Source organism: Schistocerca serialis, chromosome 3, assembly GCF_023864345.2.
Source record: "Schistocerca serialis cubense isolate TAMUIC-IGC-003099 chromosome 3, iqSchSeri2.2, whole genome shotgun sequence".
Taxonomy (NCBI): Eukaryota; Metazoa; Arthropoda; class Insecta; order Orthoptera; family Acrididae; genus Schistocerca; species Schistocerca serialis.
Genome location: NC_064640.1, coordinates 980,095,365 through 980,117,754, shown reverse-complemented (window position 1 = coordinate 980,117,754; position 22,390 = coordinate 980,095,365). Strand labels below are relative to the sequence as shown.

Sequence of the window (22,390 nt, the reverse complement as noted above, 5' to 3'; positions counted from 1 at the left end):
CTCAAATACAATCAACTGATTCACTAGACCGAATGATTTCTGAGGACTATAAAATTATAATCCGAGCCAACAAAAGACCACCTGTAGAACAAGAACGTCGATTTGATGCACCTCGGATAGACGAAGTCGCCATCGTAGTTGTGGACAATGAAAACACAAGCCGTGACATAATTGTACGACCAAGAAGAGAAGGACTACAACGCATTGCAGAGACACATCGTTCGTATGATGCCCTCTGATATCCATTAGTATTTCTGCAAGGAGAGGACGTTTATTCCATCAATTCCTGGTAGATATGTATGAAAAAACAGAAGCGGAACGGATGCTTTGCTTAAGACTAAACCAGAAGAAACTACGCAAAGAAGAACACATCCATATTCTAGAACCAATCGTAAATGACGGAAATATTGGCGATATTGGAACAATGGTAATCTTACCCTCATCATACACTGGAAGTCCAATGTACATGCACGAACACACTCAAGATTCCATGACCTACATAAGAAAATATGGACGGACTGATCTCTTCATAACATGCACATGCAAATCGTCGTGCCCAGAAATCAAAGAACAACTAAGATACGGACAAGTTCCCATGCATTGACACCACATAATAGACCGAGTTTTCCGACGAAAACGAATGAGGTTTATTGAAGTCATCTTTGGAACCGTTAGATGGTGGACGTATACAATCGGATGGTAAAAACGAGGCCTGCCTCACTCACACAGTCTCATATGACTACACGACGGAATTCATCCCACGGATATCGACAAAAACATCCAAGATGAATCTCTCAATCCGCAAGAAGATTCGGAATTGTACAGTATAGTAGTGAAAAACATGATTCACGGACCATGTGGACCATTAAACCCCAATCCGCCATGTATGAGTAATGGAAAAAGTACAAAAACGTACCCAAAACCATACTTGGACGACACACAAACCGGAGTTGATGGCTACCCCAAATACAGAAGACGATCAGCCAAAAACGGTAGCTGCACAGCAAAAATAGGAATACGAAGCAGCGAGGAATTGGAAGTAGGTAATCAATAGGTAGTACCATATAACACACTACTTTCCAAAATGTTCAAGCACACATACCAGGTGTAGAAGTATGAAACCGAAATTTGGTTGCAATAACTACATGGCTGTATTTTGAAACTAATAAACAATATTTTATTCAAAATGATCTCCATTGCTATTTATACATTTCTCCCATCTCTCCGCCAGGCTATGAATGCCACATACACAAAAACACAACAGTTCTTTTGAAGTGAACCAGTCAGCGAGCCAGTTTCGTACATTTTCGTACGAATTGAAGCGTTGTTCAGCGAGAGCGTGTCCCAGTGATGTAAATAGATGATAATCGGACGGATCCAAGTCAGAATAATAAGCCGCATGCCCTAGTGTTTCCCAACTGAACGCCTCGATCATTTCCCTAACCGGTTTTGCTGTGTGTGATGGGGCGTGATCATGGAGCAATATGACTTTGTGTTGCCTTTTTCCATATTCCGGTCGTTTTTCACGTAATGCTCGATTTAAATCGATCATTTGCTGTTGGTAGCTATCAGTGTTAACAGTTTACCATGTTTTAGCAGCTCATAATATAGGAGTCCCTTCTGATCCCACCAAACACACAGCATTGTCTTCTTTCCAAAGCGATTTGATCTCGTAGTGGATGTCGATGGTTTGCCTGGATTCACCCACGATTTACGACGTTTAGGATTCTCAAAATATATCCATTTTTCATCAGCTGTCGCTATTCGATGGAGGAACGACTTTCTTTTGTATCTGGTGAGCATCATTTCACAAGTGGTCTTCCGATTTGCTTGCCGTCTTTCATTCGGTTCATGCAGAACCCATTTTCCCACTTTCTGCACCTTTCTCATAGCTTTCAACCGAAGAGAAGAAGCTTTCTGCGTCACATTCAATTGCTCTGCGAGTTCCTGTTGAGTTTAGTCTCATTTTCATCTAATAAGGCCTACAATTCGTTGTCTTCTAACTTTTTCGGTGGTTTTTAGCGCTCGTCGTTTCTCACTTCAAAATCACCACTTTTGAATTTTTTAAACCACTCGAAACACTGTGTTCACTCAAGAGCATGTTCGCCAAAAGTGTTGACAAGCATTCAATGCGATTCTGCAGCAGTTTTCTTCAAATGATAATAGAAAACCAATGCCGTCCGCAAATCGCAGTTCGTAAGCACAAAAGTCGACATGTTTACGTGTTTGTAACAGATACTGATGTATGGAACTTGGGTCACTGTGTGTTGACATTTTTCGTCAGCCGTTGCGGGAAGCAGATGGCGCTGCAGACAGTCTCACGGGCCCTACACAGACGGCTAGCACATCTTTAGGGAAATTTCGGTTTCATACTTATACACTTGGTAAACGTAGAATACTGCAATTCATTGAAATCCATCAAATATGTCTGTAAGCATGTGAACAAAAGCAGTGGCATGGCAGTATTTCAGATAGCCAAGTACAGTGAAATTGGTAGATACATCACCAGTATCGAAGAAGCGTGGCGGATTTTCGATTTTACCATATACGAACGCGAACTAGTTGTGCAACATCTGGCAGTACATTTGCACAATGGACAGAGAGTTTACTTCACAAAAGACACCGCCAGAAAAACTGCAAGCGTCCACCTCAAAATACAACATTAACAGCTTTTTTCCAGCTATGCCAAACGGATCCATTCGCGAAAACCTTACTATATGTCGACGTCCCTACCTATTATACGTGGAGCACGACAAGAAAAACTTTTCAACGACGAAAACAAGGAATTCCAGTGGAAGATTATCCAGGATCATGAGAACTGGCGCACTGGGCCGAGCATACACCGAACATCAGAACAACGCTGAATGTTTCTATCTCCGTCTGTTGCTACACGAAATACGGGGACCTAGAACTTTCACGATCTCAAGACTGTTGACGGTTACCTATGCGAGAAGTACAGAGATGCATGCAAACGCTTAGGACTACTGGAAAACGGCAACCACTGGGAATGAACACTATAAGAGGCCTCACTCACAGCCTCAGCTGAACGAATGAGACACTTATATAACAACATGTAACCTTTCGAATCCGAAACAGCTATGGGATTCCTTCAAGGAGAGTATGAGTGATGACATACTGTACCTAATCCGACAAGCTCTTCCTGAACTAACCATCGAAATCAACGACGCCATCTTCTATGAAACACTCATTCGCCTAGAAGATAAATGTTTAGCAATAAACAACCAGGCCTTAGTACAACTTGGGATGCAAGCACCACGAAAAGATGCTATCAGTGTGCTAAACTTCGAAATTACAAAGGAGAAAAGTTACAAAATCAACGAACTACTTTAATACATTGCTCACAACAAACCACTCCTCAATAACAATCAAAAGGAACTTTACAACGTTACAGTGGACCAGATCGACAACAACACTGGCGGAATTATTCGCACTTGCACTGGCATCATTCGGCATTGATCCCACACTTATAGAAGGAGGACGAACTGCCCATTCCGCCTTACAACTGCCATTGAATATAGTTGAAGAACAGATCTCGGTACGTAAAATCTCAAGAGCATCTGGACGGGATGAATCCTAAAGTAACCTAAAATTATCATCTGGGACGAATGCACAATGTCACACAAAAATCACTCGAAGCCATGGACCGATAATTACAAAACTTGCGAGGAAACTGTGAAGTGATGGAAGCGGCTCTACTTGTAATTCCTGGAGATTTTCGACAAACACTTCCAGTTATCCCCAAGCCAACGCCAGCAGACGAGATCAACGCATGCTTTTAAAAAAATCACATCTCTGGCCACACGTACAAATACTGCGACTAACGAAAAATATGAGAGTTGAACTATCGAAAGACGAAACAACAGCACATTTTGCTCAACAACTTTTACAAACAGGTGAAGGCACATACCCTACTGACCTGACGACCAGCCCCATTAAACTCAACAGTGATTTCTGCAACAAGCCATTGCCGAAAATGAACTCATCGACCAAATTTATCCAGATATTGTTCACAACTATCCCTGGCTATTTGAAAGCGCATTTTGGCAAGTAAAAATAATATTGTCGATGATATCAGCTTTAATATTCAGAACAAAACTCCCGGTGAAGAGAGAACATACAAAACGATCGACACGATGGTAAACGTTGAAGAAAGTGTGAACTTCCCTAAAGAATTTCTACATTGAAATGCCAAAAAAAAAAAAAAAAAAAAAAAAAACTGGTACACCTGCCTAATATCGTGTAGGGCACCTGTGAGCACGCAAAAGTTCCGCAATACGACGTGGCATGGACTCAACTAATTTTAGAAGTAGTGGTGCAGGGAACTGACACCATGAATCCTGCAGGGCTGTCCATAAATCCTTGAGAGTACGAGGGGTGGAGATCTCTTCTCAACAGCACGTTGCAAGGCATCCCAAATAGCCTAATAATGGTCGTGTCTGTTGTGTTTAGTGGCCAGCGGAATTGTTTAATCTCAGAAGAGTGTTCCTGGAGCCACTCTGTAACAATTCTGGACGTGTGGGGTGTCGCGTTGTCGTGCTGTAATTGTCCAAGTCCTTCGGAATGCACAGTGGACATGAATGGATGCAGGTGGTCAGACAGGATGCTTACGTACGTATCACCTGTCAGAGTCGTATCTAGGCGTATCATGGGTCCCATATCACTCCAACTGCCTACACCCCACACCATTACAGAGCCTCCATTAACTTGAACAATCCCCTGTTGACTTGCAGGATCCATGGATTCATGCGGTTGTCTCTATACCCGTAAACGTCCATCCGATCGATAAAATTTGAAACGAGACTCGTCCGGCCAGGCAACACGTTTCTAGTTATCAACATCCCAATGTCAGGGTTGACGGGCCCAGGCGAGGGGTAAAGCTTTGTGTCGTGCAGTCGTCAAGGGTACACGAGTGGGTCTTTGGCTCCGAATACCCATATCGTTGATGTTTCGTTGAACGGTTCACACGCTGACACTTGTTGATGGCCCAGCATTGAAATCTGCAGCAATTTGCGGAAGGGTTACACTTCTGTCACTTTGAACGATTCTCTTCAGTTGTCGTTGGTCTCATTCTTGCAGGATCTTTTTCCGGCCGCAGCGATGTCGGAGATTTGATGTTTTACCGGAATCCTGATATTCACGATACACCCTTGAAATGGTCGCACGGGAAAATCCCCACTTCATCGCTACCGCCGCGCGGGATTAGCCGAGCGGTCTCGGGCGCTGCAGTCATGGACTGTGCGGCTGGTCCCGGCGAAGGTTAGAGTCCTCCCTCGGGCATGGGTGTGTGTGTTTGTCTTTAGGTTCAGTAGTGTGTAAGCTTAGGGACTGATGACCTTAGCAGTTAAGTCCCATAAGATTTCACACACATTTGAACATTTTATGACAGCGCCATCTAGCGGGCCAACCATAGCGCCATCTGGTTTCCCCCTTCAAGCTAGACAAGTTTCGTTCTTTGTAATTTTTTCGTTTGACGCTTATTTCGTGACATATTTGGCCCGGTCACAATACATGGACCACCCTGTATACCTCGGATAACAAAATGAAAAATTTTGTTTGTAAACAAGTATTGTAAATGGTTAGAATGTGTTTTCAAAAAATTTTTTATATTTTTTTTACTTTAACACGTGTTGTAAATAGAGTATGTTTTCAATAAAAAAATTTTACCTCTTACACTTTAAATTTTATTCTTTTATTCCAACTACCAGACAATCTCATATCAACTCCCTGAACGAAGCCGGGTAACCCAGTTAGTATATTTTATTTCTTACTTTCTGACGAATTAGTCCATCGTTTTTTTTTTTATTATCTTGCGCAGCTAATAATGAAAAGGTATTGTCACAACAAAAATTACTGCACTGAATAGTGGTTCATCCTTGTTACGCCACATCAAACGATGAGACAAGCATTAAAAAAAATTCTAAGCTCTTCGGACGTGGTGTGTCAAAACGAATAACAATATCAGGGAAAGTAGTCTTGGAAAGTAAATTCTAATGTATGGGGAGTCTAGACTATCGTTCTGAGATCCTCAGATGTGCTACAGCACAGTAAATGCCGATGGAAAAGAGCTAAGGTTTGGGGGTGAGGGAAGGGAGCGGGTTCTCCAGACGTGCCTGGCGGATTTTGTAGGTGTCCTGCGTTCTGTCTTTCGAATTTACCGGAAGAGCCAGATTTCACTTTAGAACAGGAGTGGAAATACGATCCTGGGGAATTGGACTGGGTAGCACGTGTCTCAGCTTAAGGTTAAGAACAGCTACGCTACGAGATAGGGATTGGTACAGGTCTTCAGTGGCCCTTCCTGATGGGCTGCCGAAAGGACACTCAGGAGACAACTGCATCTCGCACTAATTTAGAGCAAAGGTGTACCCTTGTTCTTTCTTCCAAAAATTTTCTCTGACCCAGTGGATAAAGAAACATTAACCGTAGATAAGGAATCTACACTCCTGGAAATGGAAAAAAGAACACATTGACACCGGTGTGTCAGACCCACCATACTTGCTCCGGACACTGTGAGAGGGCTGTACAAGCAATGATCACACGCACGGCACAGCGGACACACCAGGAACCGCGGTGTTGGCCGTCGAATGGCGCTAGCTGCGCAGCATTTGTGCACCGCCGCCGTCAGTGTCAGCCAGTTTGCCGTGGCATACGGAGCTCCATCGCAGTCTTTAACACTGGTAGCATGCCGCGACAGCGTGGACGTGAACCATATGTGCAGTTGACGGACTTTGAGCGAGGGCGTATAGTGGGCATGCGGGAGGCCGGGTGGACGTACCGCCGAATTGCTCAACACGCGGGGCGTGAGGTCTCCACAGTACATCGATGTTGTCGCCAGTGGTCGGCGGAAGGTGCACGTGCCCGTCGACCTGGGACCGGACCGCAGCGACGCACGGATGCACGCCAAGACCGTAGGATCCTACGCAGTGCCGTAGGGGACCGCACCGCCACTTCCCAGAAAATTAGGGACACTGTTGTTCCTGGGGTATCGGCGAGGACCATTCGCAACCGTCTCCATGAAGCTGGGCTACGGTCCCGCACAACGTTAGGCCGTCTTCCGCTCACGCCCCAACATCGTGCAGCCCGCCTCCAGTGGTGTCGCGACAGGCGTGAATGGAGGGACGAATGGAGACGTGTCGTCTTCAGCGATGAGAGTCGCTTCTGCCTTGGTGCCAATGATGGTCGTATGCGTGTTTGGCGCCGTGCAGGTGAGCGCCACAATCAGGACTGCATACGACCGAGGCACACAGGGCCAACACCCGGCATCATGGTGTGGGGAGCGATCTCCTACACTGGCCGTACACCACTGGTGATCGTCGAGGGGACACTGAATAGTGCACGGTACATCCAAACCGTCATCGAACCCATCGTTCTACCATTCCTAGACCGGCAAGGGAACTTGCTGTTCCAACAGGACAATGCACGTCCGCATGTATCCCGTGCCACCCAACGTGCTCTAGAAGGTGTAAGTCAACTACCCTTGCCAGCAAGATCTCCGGATCTGTCCCCCATTGAGCGTGTTTGGGACTGGATGAAGCGTCGTCTCACGCGGTCTGCACGTCCAGCACGAACGCTGGTCCAACTGAGGCGCCAGGTGGAAATGGCATGGCAAGCCGTTCCACAGGACTACATCCAGCATCTCTACGATCGTCTCCATGGGAGAATAGCAGCCTGCATTGCTGCGAAAGGTGCATATACACTGTACTAGTGCCGACATTGTGCATGCTCTGTTGCCTGTGTCTATGTGCCTGTGGTTCTGTCAGTGTGATCATGTGATGTATCTGACCCCAGGAATGTGTCAATAAAGTTTCCCCTTTCTGGGACAATGAATTCACGGTGTTCTTATTTCAATTTCCAGGAGTGTATAAGGAATCCAACCATCACCCCAGGCATAAAAGTGGTGAGATTAGAACCTTGGTGGATGGGGCTAGTAAAATTTGCGAACCGGTTTATTTACAAGATAAAATGAATCACTTACGATGCCTTTCAAGCAAAATGATACGTCCAGTATGTTGGAGGATCGAGTACTCCGTCGAAGAAGAGAGAAAGCCACATCTAATGAGGAACAACAGCCGCCAACTGGGAAAGTTTTCCTAACTTTTATTATCAGGATTACGCATCGCATTGGGAAAGTATTGATCTGGTAGAACGTAGAGATGAGAAAGGCGAAAGACGTGCGATATCCATTAGCGACAGCTACAGTGTGTAAAATTCCATTTAATTGTGGGAAAGTATACAATGAAACGATGGAAAGAAATATTAAAACACGTTTAGCCGAATACAAAGCGAACTACTTCCTAGGACAAACTTACAAATCGGCCGTTGTAAAATAGGTTTCGAGACGGAAACCGCGAAACAAAATTCAATGAGGCGAGCGTTTCAGCAAAAACAACGTCTCATCGTGCATGTCATAGAGATTTAGAAACACTATAATAATTTTAACAGAAAAGAAGAGGGCACTACGTTAAATAAAATATGAATGCCGATTTTGTGCTCTCACAATGACAATCGACTACTTTTAGTCGAGAACGACACCAGCCAGTAATACATTGCCATGGGGTGCCTCTTAATAAGGAGTCGGACCTCCTTTTCCCTGGCGTGGTGCAGCAGCCCGACGTGGTGTGAACTCGAAAAGTCGTTGGAAGTGCTCTGCAGATATAGTGAGCGATGCTGCCTCTATAACAATCCATAATTGCGAAAGTGTTGCCGGTGCAGTATTTTGTGCATGAACTAACCTCTCGATTAGATCCAATAAATGTTCGATGGGATTCGTGTCGGGAGATGTCGGTGGCCAAACAATTCGGTCAAATTGTCCACAACGTTCTTCCAAACAATCGAGAACAACTGTGCCTCACGATATGGCGCACTGCCGACCATAAAAATTCCATCATTGTTTCGGAACATTAAGTGCACGAATGGCTGTAAATGGTCTCCAAGTAGCCGAACATAACCACTTACAGGAAAGTATCGGTTCATTGGGATCCTAGAACCTAGTCAATTCCGTGCGAACACAGCCCACATCATTACGGAGACACTACCGGCTTGCACTGTGCCTTATTGACAACTTGGGTTCATGGAGTCGAGTGGTCTGTGTCACACTCGAATCCTATCGTCAGCTCTTATCAAGTGAAATTAGGACTCATCTGACCAGACGACGGTTTCCCAATTGTCAAGGGTCCAATCGATGCGGTTACGAGCCAAGGAGAGGCGCTGCAGACCATGTCGTGCAGTTGGCAAAGGCACTCACGTCGGTCTTCTGCTGCCATAGCCAATTAACGCCAAATTTCGTCACACTGTCCTAACGGATACGTTCATCATAGGTGCCACACTCATTTCTGAGGTTAATTGAAGCAGTGTTGCTTGTCGGTTATCAATGACAACTGCTCTGCGGCTGCTCGCGGTCGTTTAGTGAAGCTCGTCGGCGACTGCATTGTCTGTGGTGAGAGATAATGCCTGAAATGTGGTATTCTCGGCACACTCTTGAAACTGTAAATCTCGGAATATGGAATTCGCTAAAGATTTCCGAAGTGGAATGTCCCATGCGTTTAGCTCCAAGTACCATTTCTCGTCCAAAGTCTGTTAATACCCGTGGCGCGGCGTTAATCACGCCGGACACGTATTCACGTGAATCACCTGAGTACAAAGGATAGCTCCGCCGGTACACTGTCCTGGGTACGCCCTGCCATCTGTATATGGCCCTATTGCTGTCCCATGGCTTTAGTCACCTACTACAGCTGGGGTATGTACGAAATTTATTCTTTAACAAAATCAACTATTTGTACTCTCAGTTGGCTTAGCTTAATGTGGTAAGACTTCTAGAGTTCTCTTGGTGTTTATGGCGGGACAAGAATAGTGACACACTCCTTAATTTGGAAATACTAAATGACACTAATGAAAAGGCTCATGTTATGAGACAAATTATTGAACTGTGGAGCATAACTGCCGCAAACATCAAATAATCACAAAACATACTAAAACGACGAAACCGTAGGAAACTAGGGAATAAATTTTGAAATAGGCCCACTCTTGCTATGGTCAGTGCCAGCTGCATACAGAATGAATACTACTTGCTCCGTTTACATGTATATCGATACAAGCAGCGCACAGCACCCCCGTGCTGTTAGAGCCGTAGTCGCGTATCTCCCTAAATCACCTGAGGTAAGTAACGACGTCATCTTGCTAACTTTCTTCATTGGTTCCACGCGCACCGTCTTCCCGTCACATCGAGTATTACGTAAATTCTTTGCAAACGTACAGAAGTTTAGCTGTTGAAATGTGGAAATATAATTACCACTCTAGGAGTCTCCGAAGCCCATCTCTCTGAATCAACAGAGTGAGACGGTGCAGTGGAAAGACGTGGAACGATACGGTGCAGTGCAAAGACGCTCCACTCGTATTCAGAACAGCAATTCAAATCACCCGGCCATCCAGCCTTAGGCTGCCTGTGGTCGCCCTAAATCTATTAAAGCAAATGCCGGGATGGCTCATTTGAAACGGACACAACCGATTTGCTTATCCATTCTTGCTTAATCCGACCTTGCATTTCATCTCTAATGGCTTTGCCGTCGATGGGGCATTAAATCTGTATCTCCCTTCTTGCTTCATTCTCCAGCATTCCTGCTCAGGCACCGAAAATGTGGTAGTCTTTTATACCGGCATGAATCTGAAGATCTCAACGAAGAGCCAGTTCTGGAACAAGACTTTAATAGTGAGGAAACCACTGAAGCATGTTTATGGCCAGAAGACGTAATCGTGGATCTGATTTCGGAATTTTCCAGCTACAGTTTCTTTTCAATTCTTCAATTCAATTTATGACCAAAGAATTTGGACATGTTATCCCTGAACTCTAACACAGGTCGTTCATAGTTAATAATCATGGTGATGTAAAATGTTTTATATTACGAGGGACGTTCAGAAAGAAATGCTACACATTTTTTTCTGAAAGCAGTTTAGTTTTATGCAGGATTCCAATAAACCATGTTATTCCTTATTATACTGGTGCCGGCCTAGGTGGCCGAGCGGTTCTAGGCGCTATAGTGTGGAACCGCGAGACCGCTACGGTCGCAGGTTCGAATCCTGCCTCGGGCATGGATGAGTGTGATGTCCTTAGGTTAGTTAGGTTTAAGTAGTTCTAAGTTCTAAGGGACTCATGACCTCAGCAGTAAAGTCTCATAGTGCTCAGAGCCATTTGAACCAACTCTATTGGTGAACCCTAAGAATACGTGTACAAAAATCCATTTGCGGAGACAACCATGTCTAAGAGGTAGCAATAGATTTTGAGAAAGCAAGTGGAATACTGCTATTGCGGTGAAATAAAGAAAGGTGTGTACCCGAGCTCACTAAATGTTTCAACACCGGTGTTAATTATGTGGAAACGCAACTAAAGTTAGGTTACTTCCTTGAATTTGAACTAGTAAAATAGGCACATAAATTTAAAAGTAAAAATTTATCGTCTTAGTACTAAACAGAAATTTTTGAAAAAGTTTACAATTATTTGTTTTTAATGCTTACCAGCTCGTCGAGGCGTTTAGCAAGGGCGTATCCAATTCTCGATTCACAACCTGTGATGACTACAACCTTGCCCGCTGCTGAAACCTGGAACACAAAGTGAGTAATTTAATTCAATAACATATTTTCCGCAGCGCTTGATGTTAAAATCATGTTTATCTGCATTACAGACCAAATATTATAAACGTAAAATCTTGAAGCCACGAGCAACAATGGCGATTACTATTGTGGAAAAACAATCCGAAGATTAGATTGTAAAAAACAAATAGGACAACTGACAGCTGATTGTACCTCACGGATTACACTACTGTGGTCAATAACATTATAAATAAAAACAAAAACGTCGTACTTGTAGTCCTTATGAGTGCTATGCCGAAGCTGGCCAAATCAGTAATAGAGGCCAGAAATGATCTTGAATTACGACGAAAAGAAATTAGCCATTAACACATAAAATTACCTAACAAGTACTTATACCTGCAAACAAAGACAAATTGATGATGAATGATAATTTCGTACCACATTTGGACGTTTCTGCATATAATACTTATGTTTTGGGGACTTAAGTAGATGCAAATTGACAAGGAGAATAGACTTACAATAATACAAAAAACCACTCACAAAGCGACATAATGCAGCAAAACAAATCTTCTAAGACTGGGTAAGTCACTGAGAATTGTAGAGAATATCCCACAACCTAAAACTATTATTTCAGTCTTCAAGTGGGCAAAAACAGGTAAAACCGTAACACACGGGCCCTGTAAATTCTGCCCATGAAACAATGACAGTAAAGACGTTGCATGGAAATTGTAGCTGACGCATTTAGGAACTTCACATCATCATACTATAAGCAACGAATAAGAATAGTGTGTTGAATTGTTATGTGCCATACATCATGGTTCCGTCATTCTTGTACGTTACAATATAAATGTATTATGTAAAAGAGCACCGTGATAAAAATATTATTAATAAAAAGTTGTGCGCAGCTGCACGTAGAGATTATTAATTGCTGTACTTTTTTAGTAATAGAGTTTTTAGCAATTTGTTGTCCATTCCGTGCTTAATTTCAACAGATATCGTCATATTGACCCGAAGAGTATGTCCATTAAGTATATTCAAACAGAACAGTAGCGTTAACCATTACACCTTCTCGTTCGGTAGGTAATTTAAGAATATAGACTAACGTGTGATCTGTAGAAGATTCTCTGTAATTAGCGCCCTTCTGCAGTGTTCTGTAGATGTATTTTGTGAAATAATTTCATAGTCGACTATCGATTATTAAAGCAAAGTCGATCAAAATCAGTAGCAACAGATTCTTTGATCTACATTTATATCAGAAAAATTATATTTTTCTATACATAATACATGTTTATAACAGCAGTACAACGTTGCTGATTGCTTACTGATTCCATGGAGACCATTTTATCCTTCTGAAATTGTATCTTTGGATTCATGTAAGAAGTCCACAATTCGAATGTTAGAGCCAGTTAAATTCATCACCCCATACTTTGGTACCATAAATTGAGGATCTAAAATAACAAAAGATCATAATAGGATAATAGGTTTCATAGGCGACCAATTCCTTTGGATAATTGCAAAATAGTGTGAAGTATCAAGGTGAGCATTTATGATGCAATAGTGAAATTCAGTTAAACGACCGTCTTAAAAAGTAATGTTCATTCAGCCAATGCTAGAAAACAAAATATCATGTTTTACATGTACAACTGCAACGCAAGTGAATCGGGTGAGATAATATTAATAGAATATTAATCATAATTTTAAATTCTTTATAACTTCTGAAATATTACAGACTGGCAAAATCTAAGACCAGTTTTGATATCAGCCAATATTTCCTTTAAGAAGATACATTTTGTACATTATTTTACAGTTGTCTCGAATTTCGTAAAAATTCCATTTATTTTATTTTGCTAAGCTTGCAGAACGATTTGTGTATGGAATTGATGGTTCAATAATTGTTGCTACCACGTTAATCTATATTATGATTAATTTAATATACAAAGTGCAAACACGTGTATGCAAAAGCTAATATATACAGGTTGAAGCGAAATTCACGCACTCGGGCTTCGCACCGCGACTTCTCACACGCCAGCGATAAAAAAAATATCTGTCACAAAATTTCGTCCGGCGAGTACATCTGGCAGAGAAAGGATGTTACAGAGTGGAAATCTGGCAACACTGTAACTACATGTATGGTAATTACCTCTGTCAGCACATGTTAGTTCTGCTCTACAGTTTGTGCTGTGGATAGTGTCTTGGGTTAGCATGCAGTAGGTCAATGGTTCGACCCTGGATTGAGGTGTATATTTTTTATATGGTAAATGTAGTCCAGGTGGTACGTTATCTGGCATCTTAGTCGTCAATAGCGATTGCAGCGGGTCCTCTAGAAAACATTTGCACTTACATACTGCAATCGTAGAAATGGAAGGTTGGTCGGCTTTGAAAGAAGCGCTTTCCACACTGTGGGCGTGAATTTATTCACACCACTTCATCTACTAAATGCGAAACCTGTTTTCTTTGCATCCTCCTCCAATGGTCCCATAAATTAATACCAACTATTATTCTTGCCTCATTCAGGTTCACTACATTTCGTTAGGGCCTTACATTACAAGTAGGACTAGCAACGTACTATGAGAATAATGTCCAAACTCGGTTACTATTTGTATGTGTTATCACCATGGTCCATTATTATTATTATTATTATTACTCTATCAATGGGATTGTGGAAACATCATATCTCTTACCATTAGGGAAACAGTGTAATTCGAAACCGAACATTTCACAATTAGTGGTGTCGGGATGAATCGTGCAGAACAAAATCTTTTAGAGGGGTAATGCGTGTTAGGTGGAACAGCGCGCAGGACTGGCGGCGTGTTTATACTGGATGCGCTGTCCACCAGACAGGGACTAGTTGCGAGCGAAGTAACGTGCCCGTGACACACTCCAATGTACATGAGTTCAAAATGGTTCAAATGGCTCTGAGCACTATGGGACTTAACATCTGAGGTCATCAGTCCCCTAGGCTTAGAACTACTTAAACCTAACTAACCTAAGGACATCACACACATCCATGCCCGAGGCAGGATTCGAACCTGCGATCGTAGCAGCAGCGCAGTTCCGGACTGAAGCGTCTAGAACCGCTCGGCCACAGCGGCCGACCAATGTACATGAGTACACGTATCGAATTTTCCCATTGTAAAACTGTAAACCAGTATGGCAGACGTACGGCATAAACAAACGATATATATATATATATATATATATATGGATGTGCTTCTGGTCCTGGGTGCATCTGATAACTGGGCTGGTATTGCCACTCTTGATTATGCTGCTAGATATCCTTGTCGACGCCGTTCAGATAAAAATGCGTTCCGTCATCTGGATCCACGCCTTCGGGAGTCAAGTTCTCTCCTTCCACCACTGAATGACAGAGGTCGTCCACGGACTCGCCGTACTCCAGTTACTAAGGAAGCTGCTTTGGAGGTCATACACCAAGAACCTCAGCGAAGTACATGTAGCGTAGCAGGGCAGCTGCGTGTCTCGCAACGCACGGTCGTTAACATGCTGCACGAGCATGGGCGGCACCCCTGTCATTATGCTTTCACACAACACCTGCATCCTGCAGATTTCCATCAGTGGATGCAATTCTGCGTATGGTTCTGACAACAACAAGAAGCCAACGATGACTTCGAGGGCACCGTAATATGGTCGGATGAAGCAGCAGTCACTCGTGAGGTTGTCTTCAATATGCACAATGTCCACCATTGATGTGAGGTTAACCTGCACGTCACCCGCGACCGTGGATATCAAGTTCATTTTGGTATCGACGTTTGGACCGGAATATTGGGCGACAGGTGTTTGGGCCCTTCCATGTTGCCTGATCAGTTGACTGCACGAAGGTATCACGCATTCCTCAAACTATCTGCCTGATGTGGTGGAAGACGTTTCACTACATGTTCAGCAGAGGATATGGTTCCAACATGATGGTGCACCTCCACATGTTGCAATTAATGTGCGACAGTATTTGGACAGAAAATTTCTAGGGAAAAGGCTCAGTCGTGGAGGTCCAGTTGTATGGCCACCGCGTTCACCTGAACTAAATCCCCTGGATTTCTTCCTGTGGGGACACCTGAGGGAGTACGTGTACTCCACTCTGCCGACGAATGTGGAAGAATTGGTCGCACGTGCTCATGCTACTCTTGTTACTGTGGACGAAGCTCTGTTGCAAAGGGTCCAGAGCTGTATGTTCCTGCGGGTTACGCGATGTTTGGACGTGCAGTGAAGTCGCTTTGAGCATTTGTTTTTCTGAGGACAACGTATTCTGTTGTGAAGGTAATGCGGTTGTTATTATGGACATTATTATTGTCTCTGGTTGCTAATGTGCGACATCTGAGCGCTCATATTACGTGTAGAATAAATTAGAAGTAGATGTTGTGTTATTATACTGTGCTTCGTTTTTAGCATTTCTAAATTGATATTGTTTTTGTAGTTACTCTGTTATATGACAGGTCATTTGTTTCAACTGTCTATTTCTTATTTGTGTAACCACGTATTTTTTATGTTCTGCGTTACAAAATGCTGTAAATTTAGGATACATGTGACATGAGAAACGGTTTATATAACAGTATGAAATGTCAGAATGAGATTAGCAAATAAAAACTATGCGCCCCTACGTAGCATCGAACCCTCGACCTCCTGCATGCTTACCCAAAATTCTATCCACTGCAACAACTGTACAGCACAAAGAACATGTGCTGACTGAGGTAGTTGCCATACATGTGGTTAGGGTGTTGCCAGATTTCCACTCTTTAACGACCTTTTTCTGCCGAATGTACTCCCCGGACGAAATTTTGTTACAGACATTTTTTCATCGCTGGCATGTGAGGAGTCGCGCTGCGAAGCCAGTGTGTGCAAATTTCACTTCACCATATATATATATATATATATATATATATATATATATATATATATATATATGTGTGTGTGTGTGTGTGTGTGTGTGTGTGTATGTCTGTGTGTGTGTGTGTGTGTGTGTGTGTATGACATAAATAAAAATAATACTGGCCATCCTGCAGCTTGTACTTCGTTTTCGTAACCTCACATCCCTTAAACTAGTGGGGAGAGGCATGTTCATAAACAGATTTTTGAGAGGTCTGAACAGGCAGTTCAGAGTGAGTTAACAATGAGGTAGGTCGTGTGGCCGACAGTACGTGCATTTTTGTTACTGCCCATCGAAGTTAGGATGGCATCACTGGAAAAACATGGCCGATGACTGTTGGTGTTGTGACTGCTTGTCGACTGTGTTTACGTAATAAATGTAATTATATGAAGACATGTTTAGACTTATTGCTTTGTACGTAGAACACTATGCCAGTATAAGTCAACCCTCAGACCAGACTCCTGGAATGGACTGTGTCCGGTGTAATTCATCAGTTTTTATTGATGAAATCCACAGAAAATGAATTTATGGTGTAACAGTATGAAGACTAAGAATTTAATTGATTATTGACCTCAAATGTTAGGAAACGCCACAAATTACGGACGTTGAGCTAAGATCCAAATCATTGATGTGGCAGAAATTAAAGTGACTGTTACAGGACCACTAAATTATTTCTTTCCACTCATTTCTGTTGCTTCCGTCATGCCTGTTCAAGATAATGCCTGACTCGTATGACGGTTTTATCATATAGCAGACACTGGTATGGAACATCGGACACCCAGCACCATACATTTACATCAATAGCAAGTAGCTGTAGATTCAGGTCCAGTTGTACTGCCTCGCTACATTTGCACACCTAGGTCATACAAAAGGTACGTAGCACTCTACAAAAGGCATACGAGCACAAGGTACAAGTTCTTGAGATTGCGTTTGTATCAATTAAATATTGTTATTGTTATATTGGTGCATTTTGCAATCTGATATTAATCAAGTGTTTACTTGATCTTCCAAATAGTATTGCTTATACGGGCATTTATAATTTTTTGTATTTCGTTTTCATGGAAAAACTGTAATACTGTGCCGCCATAAAATTGTTCATTTTCGAGAGTCTATCTTCAACGGAAATTACTCCGAATGTGGTGAGGCTTATGAGGAATCAGTTCCTTTATTTCAATTAGTTAAGAAATTATCAACTGAATTTAAATTATGTAAGAAACCCATGTGATAGGCATCAGAAAAGTTCAACCAGAGATGAGAACATTGATACAGTGGACGAGATGATATTAGAACGTAGACTTTGGGAAAATCGATGAGAAATTTCGGAGAAATTACAATATTTAGAAATTAGGAGTTATATTTTGGAGGTAAAACCGTTTATTGTGTTATGTAGACGTTCTCGATTCCATATTCAGTAAAGGAAATGCGACACGCCAAGCAAGGAAGAAACAGTGATGTACAGTTGCTAGACTGGTATGAGAAGCACAGACGAAATGTAGATTACGACTGTCTGCGTGATTCGTGTGTATCGGGTACTGGTTACTCTAAAAAAGTCTTTTACAAAAACAAGACAAATGATATATCCTACTTCAGTATGGAGAATACATTAGGGACACAAAGTAAACAGTCGAGCTGTACTCACATCGTACCCAACGGGAATGAGAGTTCAGCAATGTGTAAAAAGTTATTACACGCACTTAAACTACAAATGAACAACCTAGTTTATATTTCACCAAGAGTAAACATATTTCTCCACAGAAGTCTTTTTTAACGTGTATTGTACACGAATATTTTGGCAGTCTCCTCTCGAAAATGATGTTCGACTCATGTTTCGAACCCCCTTGCTGCTCAACTATCAGCATTCGTAACATCGTCTGGCAACGCCCAGAGTATGTGGAGGAAGTTCCGTACAGTACCTGTCGATGATCTTTGACGTTGTCCTTGGTTCAAATGTACAGTCTCGTCATTTTGTTTCCCTGGAAACAGGGAACGTGCTCAAATTTGCCAAGTAAGCGTGAGGGAATCTAACATGATTTTGTGTAGCAAAGCATGGCTGTATTCGTACAAGACGACACTGAAGAGCCAAACAAACTGGTACACCTGTTTAATATCGTGTAGGGCCCCCGCGAGCACGCAGAAGTGCCACAACACGACGTGGCATGGACTCGACTAATATCTGAAGTAGTGCTGGAGGGAACTGACACCATGAATCCTGCAGGGCTGTCCATAAATCCGAGTACGAGTGGGTGGAGATCTCTACTGAACAGCACGTTGCAAGGCATCCCAGATAAGCTCAATAATGTTCATTTCTGGGACGTTTGGTGGCCAGCTGAAGTGTTTAAACTCAGAGGAGTGTTTATGGAGTCACTCTGTAGCAATTCTGGACGTGTGGCGTGTCGCATTGTCTTGCTGGAATTGCGCAAGTCCGTCGGAATGCACAGTAAACATGAATGGATACAGGTGACTAGACAGGATTCTTACGTACGTATCACCTGTCAGAGTCTTATCTAGACGTATCAGTCCAACTGGACAAGCCCCACACCATTACAGAGCCTCCATCAGCTTGAGCAGTCTCCTGATGACATGCAGTGTCCATGGATTCATGAGGTTGTCTCCATACCCGTATACGTCCATCCTCTCGATACAATTTGAAACGAGACTCGTCCGGCCAGGCAACATGTTTCCAGTCATCAATAGTCCAGCATCGGTGTTGACGGGCCCCGGATAGGCGTAAAGCTCTGTGTCGTGCAGTCATACGGATACCGTGTGGATCTTCAGCTCCGAAAGCCCATATCGATGATGTTTCGTTGAATGGTTCGCACCCTGACACTTTTTAATCTCCCAGCATTGAAATCCGCAGCAATTTGCTGAAGGGTTGCACTTCTGTCACGTTAAGTCGTAAATGGTCCCGTTCATGCAGGATCTTTTTCTGGTAACAGCGATGTCGGAGATTTGATGTTTTGCCGTTTCCCTGTTATTCACGACACACTCGGAGATGTTGTGTCCCATTGCTTTTGGCCGACTATAACACCACGTTCAAACTCACTTAAACCTTGATAACTGGACATTGTAGCAGCAGTAACGATCTAACAACTGCACGAGACACTTGTTGTCTTATACAAGCTTTGCCGACCGCAGCACCGTATTCTGCTGTTTACATATCTCTGCATTTGAATACGCATGCCTATACCAGTTTCTTTGGAGTTCAGTGTAGTACGCCCGGAGTTGTAAGATTTGTGGGAGTTGTTCACCAGCTGGCGTTTTTACGACCAGAGTGAGGCGCTGTTTACCTCTTCGTTCGTGGAACAGACCTGTTGTGACAACATCGTTGTCAAGCGCTGGTATACGAGTACAAGCGAAGTTTCTGCCAGAGAAATCTGCTCCAGGTGTACGTTTCAAATGTTGCGTCGCATAATTACTACAGAAAGCCAAAGAAATATGAATGTCAGTTTTATAATTTGTTCTATAAAAAATAACAGTCAAATAGAGAGTAAACAATAACATTTACCTGTTTACGCATGAGATTAACCCTTGAAATTAAGACATATCAACGTTGTAATGGGTTATGGAAGCTTTGAATAATTTTTTGTATCTTATAGTTCTGTAATATCTCCCTGTCCAAAAGGGCTTCCTTGATTTGTTTTTAATTGAACTTGTGTAGTGGATAGCATATTTCCTTAAACTGACAGTAACTGAATAGCTTTTAGATAGATACTTATTACGTTCAAATACAAAACACATTGCACTCTGGTAAGTGTCTTGCGTATTAAGTTCGAATACATATGGAGTTCCCGGGATATGCTGGTAAGTTATCTTGTGAGCGTAAAGAGTCCGTTGTTGAGAGCCCAGAAAGGTAAAACAGTTGTCTTTATTACAGTCACGACAATGTTCGAACCTCCTCCGTGTGCGGCTCGCGTTGGTGCCGTTGGTAGGTTGGCATCGTGTAATAGGGATAGTGGCGTCTCGTCTTCTTCTTGTGTTTACTGGCACCACTACGTTCGCTAGCGTTGTCTGTCTGCGAGTGGCAGCAGCAGCGTTTATCGATATCTAATACCGTGGTACTATCTTTGGAAAGACGTCAAGTGTTTTCCGGGTCGGGTGTGTCGGTAGTTCGGTTGGACCGAGCTGGAGGGAGGTGCGGCAGCGCGAGGACGTGCCGGCACTGCTGGCGGTACGCAGGCTCTGCCTCGTCGAGGGGCTGCAGTTGCCAGGGCTACAACCTCGTCCACCGGACCCAGCACGTTTGAGTTGAGTGAACATTAACCCAGTAGCGAAACCTCCACTGTTTTGAGATCGTGCCGCTTGTTCGTGCGTTGCTGCTCACAGGGCCGCTGAGACGAAGAGCAGTGTTTGGAGTTGGCCAAATTAATTAGCCATCCTCCACTTCTTATTATTAATCATTGAATTCCTTGTGTTTATTCACGAAGTTCAACCAGCGGTATTTTTCGGCCTAGTGGCCGCTAACACCCCAGTTACCTGTCCTGGAGATTAGCGTATTTTCGCGGCAGTGTACCTTTCCTCACCTCGCCGCTGCTGTCCTGTAAGGCATGTAGTTCGACAGCTTCCTTGATTGTGGTTCGGATATTTTGTCCTTTTGGACTACTTTCGTTCTAGTGGTCCCTTCTGCTTCTGGATGTTCTAAACACCGGATTCTGTCCACCAGTTCCGCCTTGCCAGGGTTATTCCATCGTTGTGTTGGTTACCAGACGTTAGGCAGATCTTGCAAGTGTGTTGGTCAACGTTTCAACTGTCACTAGTTTAAGTTGCCATCTGGTTAAGTGAATACAGCTCTTGGCTGCCTGTCTCGTCGGTTATGAAGTGGAGTGACTTTTCCCATACCGATCCTTGGAGCACTGTCTGAGACCCACTTCTCTCTTGGCTTGATCACATTGTGATGATTGTGGTTTTTTTTTTAAATATTTTAGTGTCTCTTGGAGAAGTTGAACTGTTCTTAAGAACTGTTATCCAGGCCTTCAGCCGTTAAATTGTTTTTTGAGTTATAACTATAGGGGCCTTCAGCCGCAAATAATTGAATTTCTGGTCAATAACGCCTTTAGCCGTGAATGCAATTTATTTGGAGAATTTTTAATTAGACATTGTCTCTTAATAGTGAAAATTTGAAGATTGTGTTTTTAAAAAAAAATAAATATTGTAGTATATCTTAGAGAAGTTTAACTGTTCTTCAGAATTTTCTATACAGGCCTTCAGCCGCCAAATAATTTGAATTTCTGGTCAATAAGGCCTTCAGCCGTGAGTGCAACTTGTTTAAGAATTTTTTTATTGGACATTGTGTCTTAATAGTCAAATTTGATAATTGTTCCTTATTGTCAACTGTGGTGTCACCGCCAGACACCACACTTGCTAGGTGGTAGCCTTTAAATCGGCCGCGGTCCGTTAGTATACGTCGGACCCGCGTGTCGCCACTGTCAGTGATTGCAGACCGAGCGCCGCCACACGGCAAGCACTCGCCCCAGTTGTACAACCGACTTTGCTAGCGATGGTTCACTGACAAAATACGCTCTCATTTGCCGAGACGATAGTTAGCATAGCCCTCAGCTACGTCATTTGCTACGACCTAGCAAGGCGCCATGTTCAGTTACTATTGATATTGTGAATAGTGTACAGTTAAGAGCGACGTTCACCATTTATGGATTAAAGTTAAGTATTCCACCAGCTACGTCCGTTTTTCTAAATTCTAATTTCCTTGTCCTGTTCCAGACCTCACGCCAACCTGGGTCGGCTAAAACGCGTGCCTTTCGGCTTCCTCTAGTCACACGGTGTTGGCTCTCCTGCCAACCCACAACATCAACCCCATTTGCAATTAGTTTCAAATAAAGTGTACGTGATTTTAAGAAAAACTGAGCAACCAACGTTAACTGAGTAAGGCCCCATCCATACCAAATCCTGCCTTCCCTA

The 22,390-nt window shown here is 43.1% G+C and overlaps 1 protein-coding gene across 1 annotated transcript in view; it reads right to left on the bottom strand.

Moving 5' to 3' along the window:
• Positions 1-22,390, bottom strand: part of LOC126471423 (D-beta-hydroxybutyrate dehydrogenase, mitochondrial-like) — a 278,202-nt gene that overhangs the window by 86,477 nt on the left and 169,335 nt on the right. Inside the window, exon 2 of the mRNA XM_050099563.1 lies at positions 11,527-11,610. Coding sequence (XP_049955520.1) covers positions 11,527-11,610 — 84 coding nt within the window. The remainder of the gene's footprint in view (positions 1-11,526; positions 11,611-22,390) is intronic.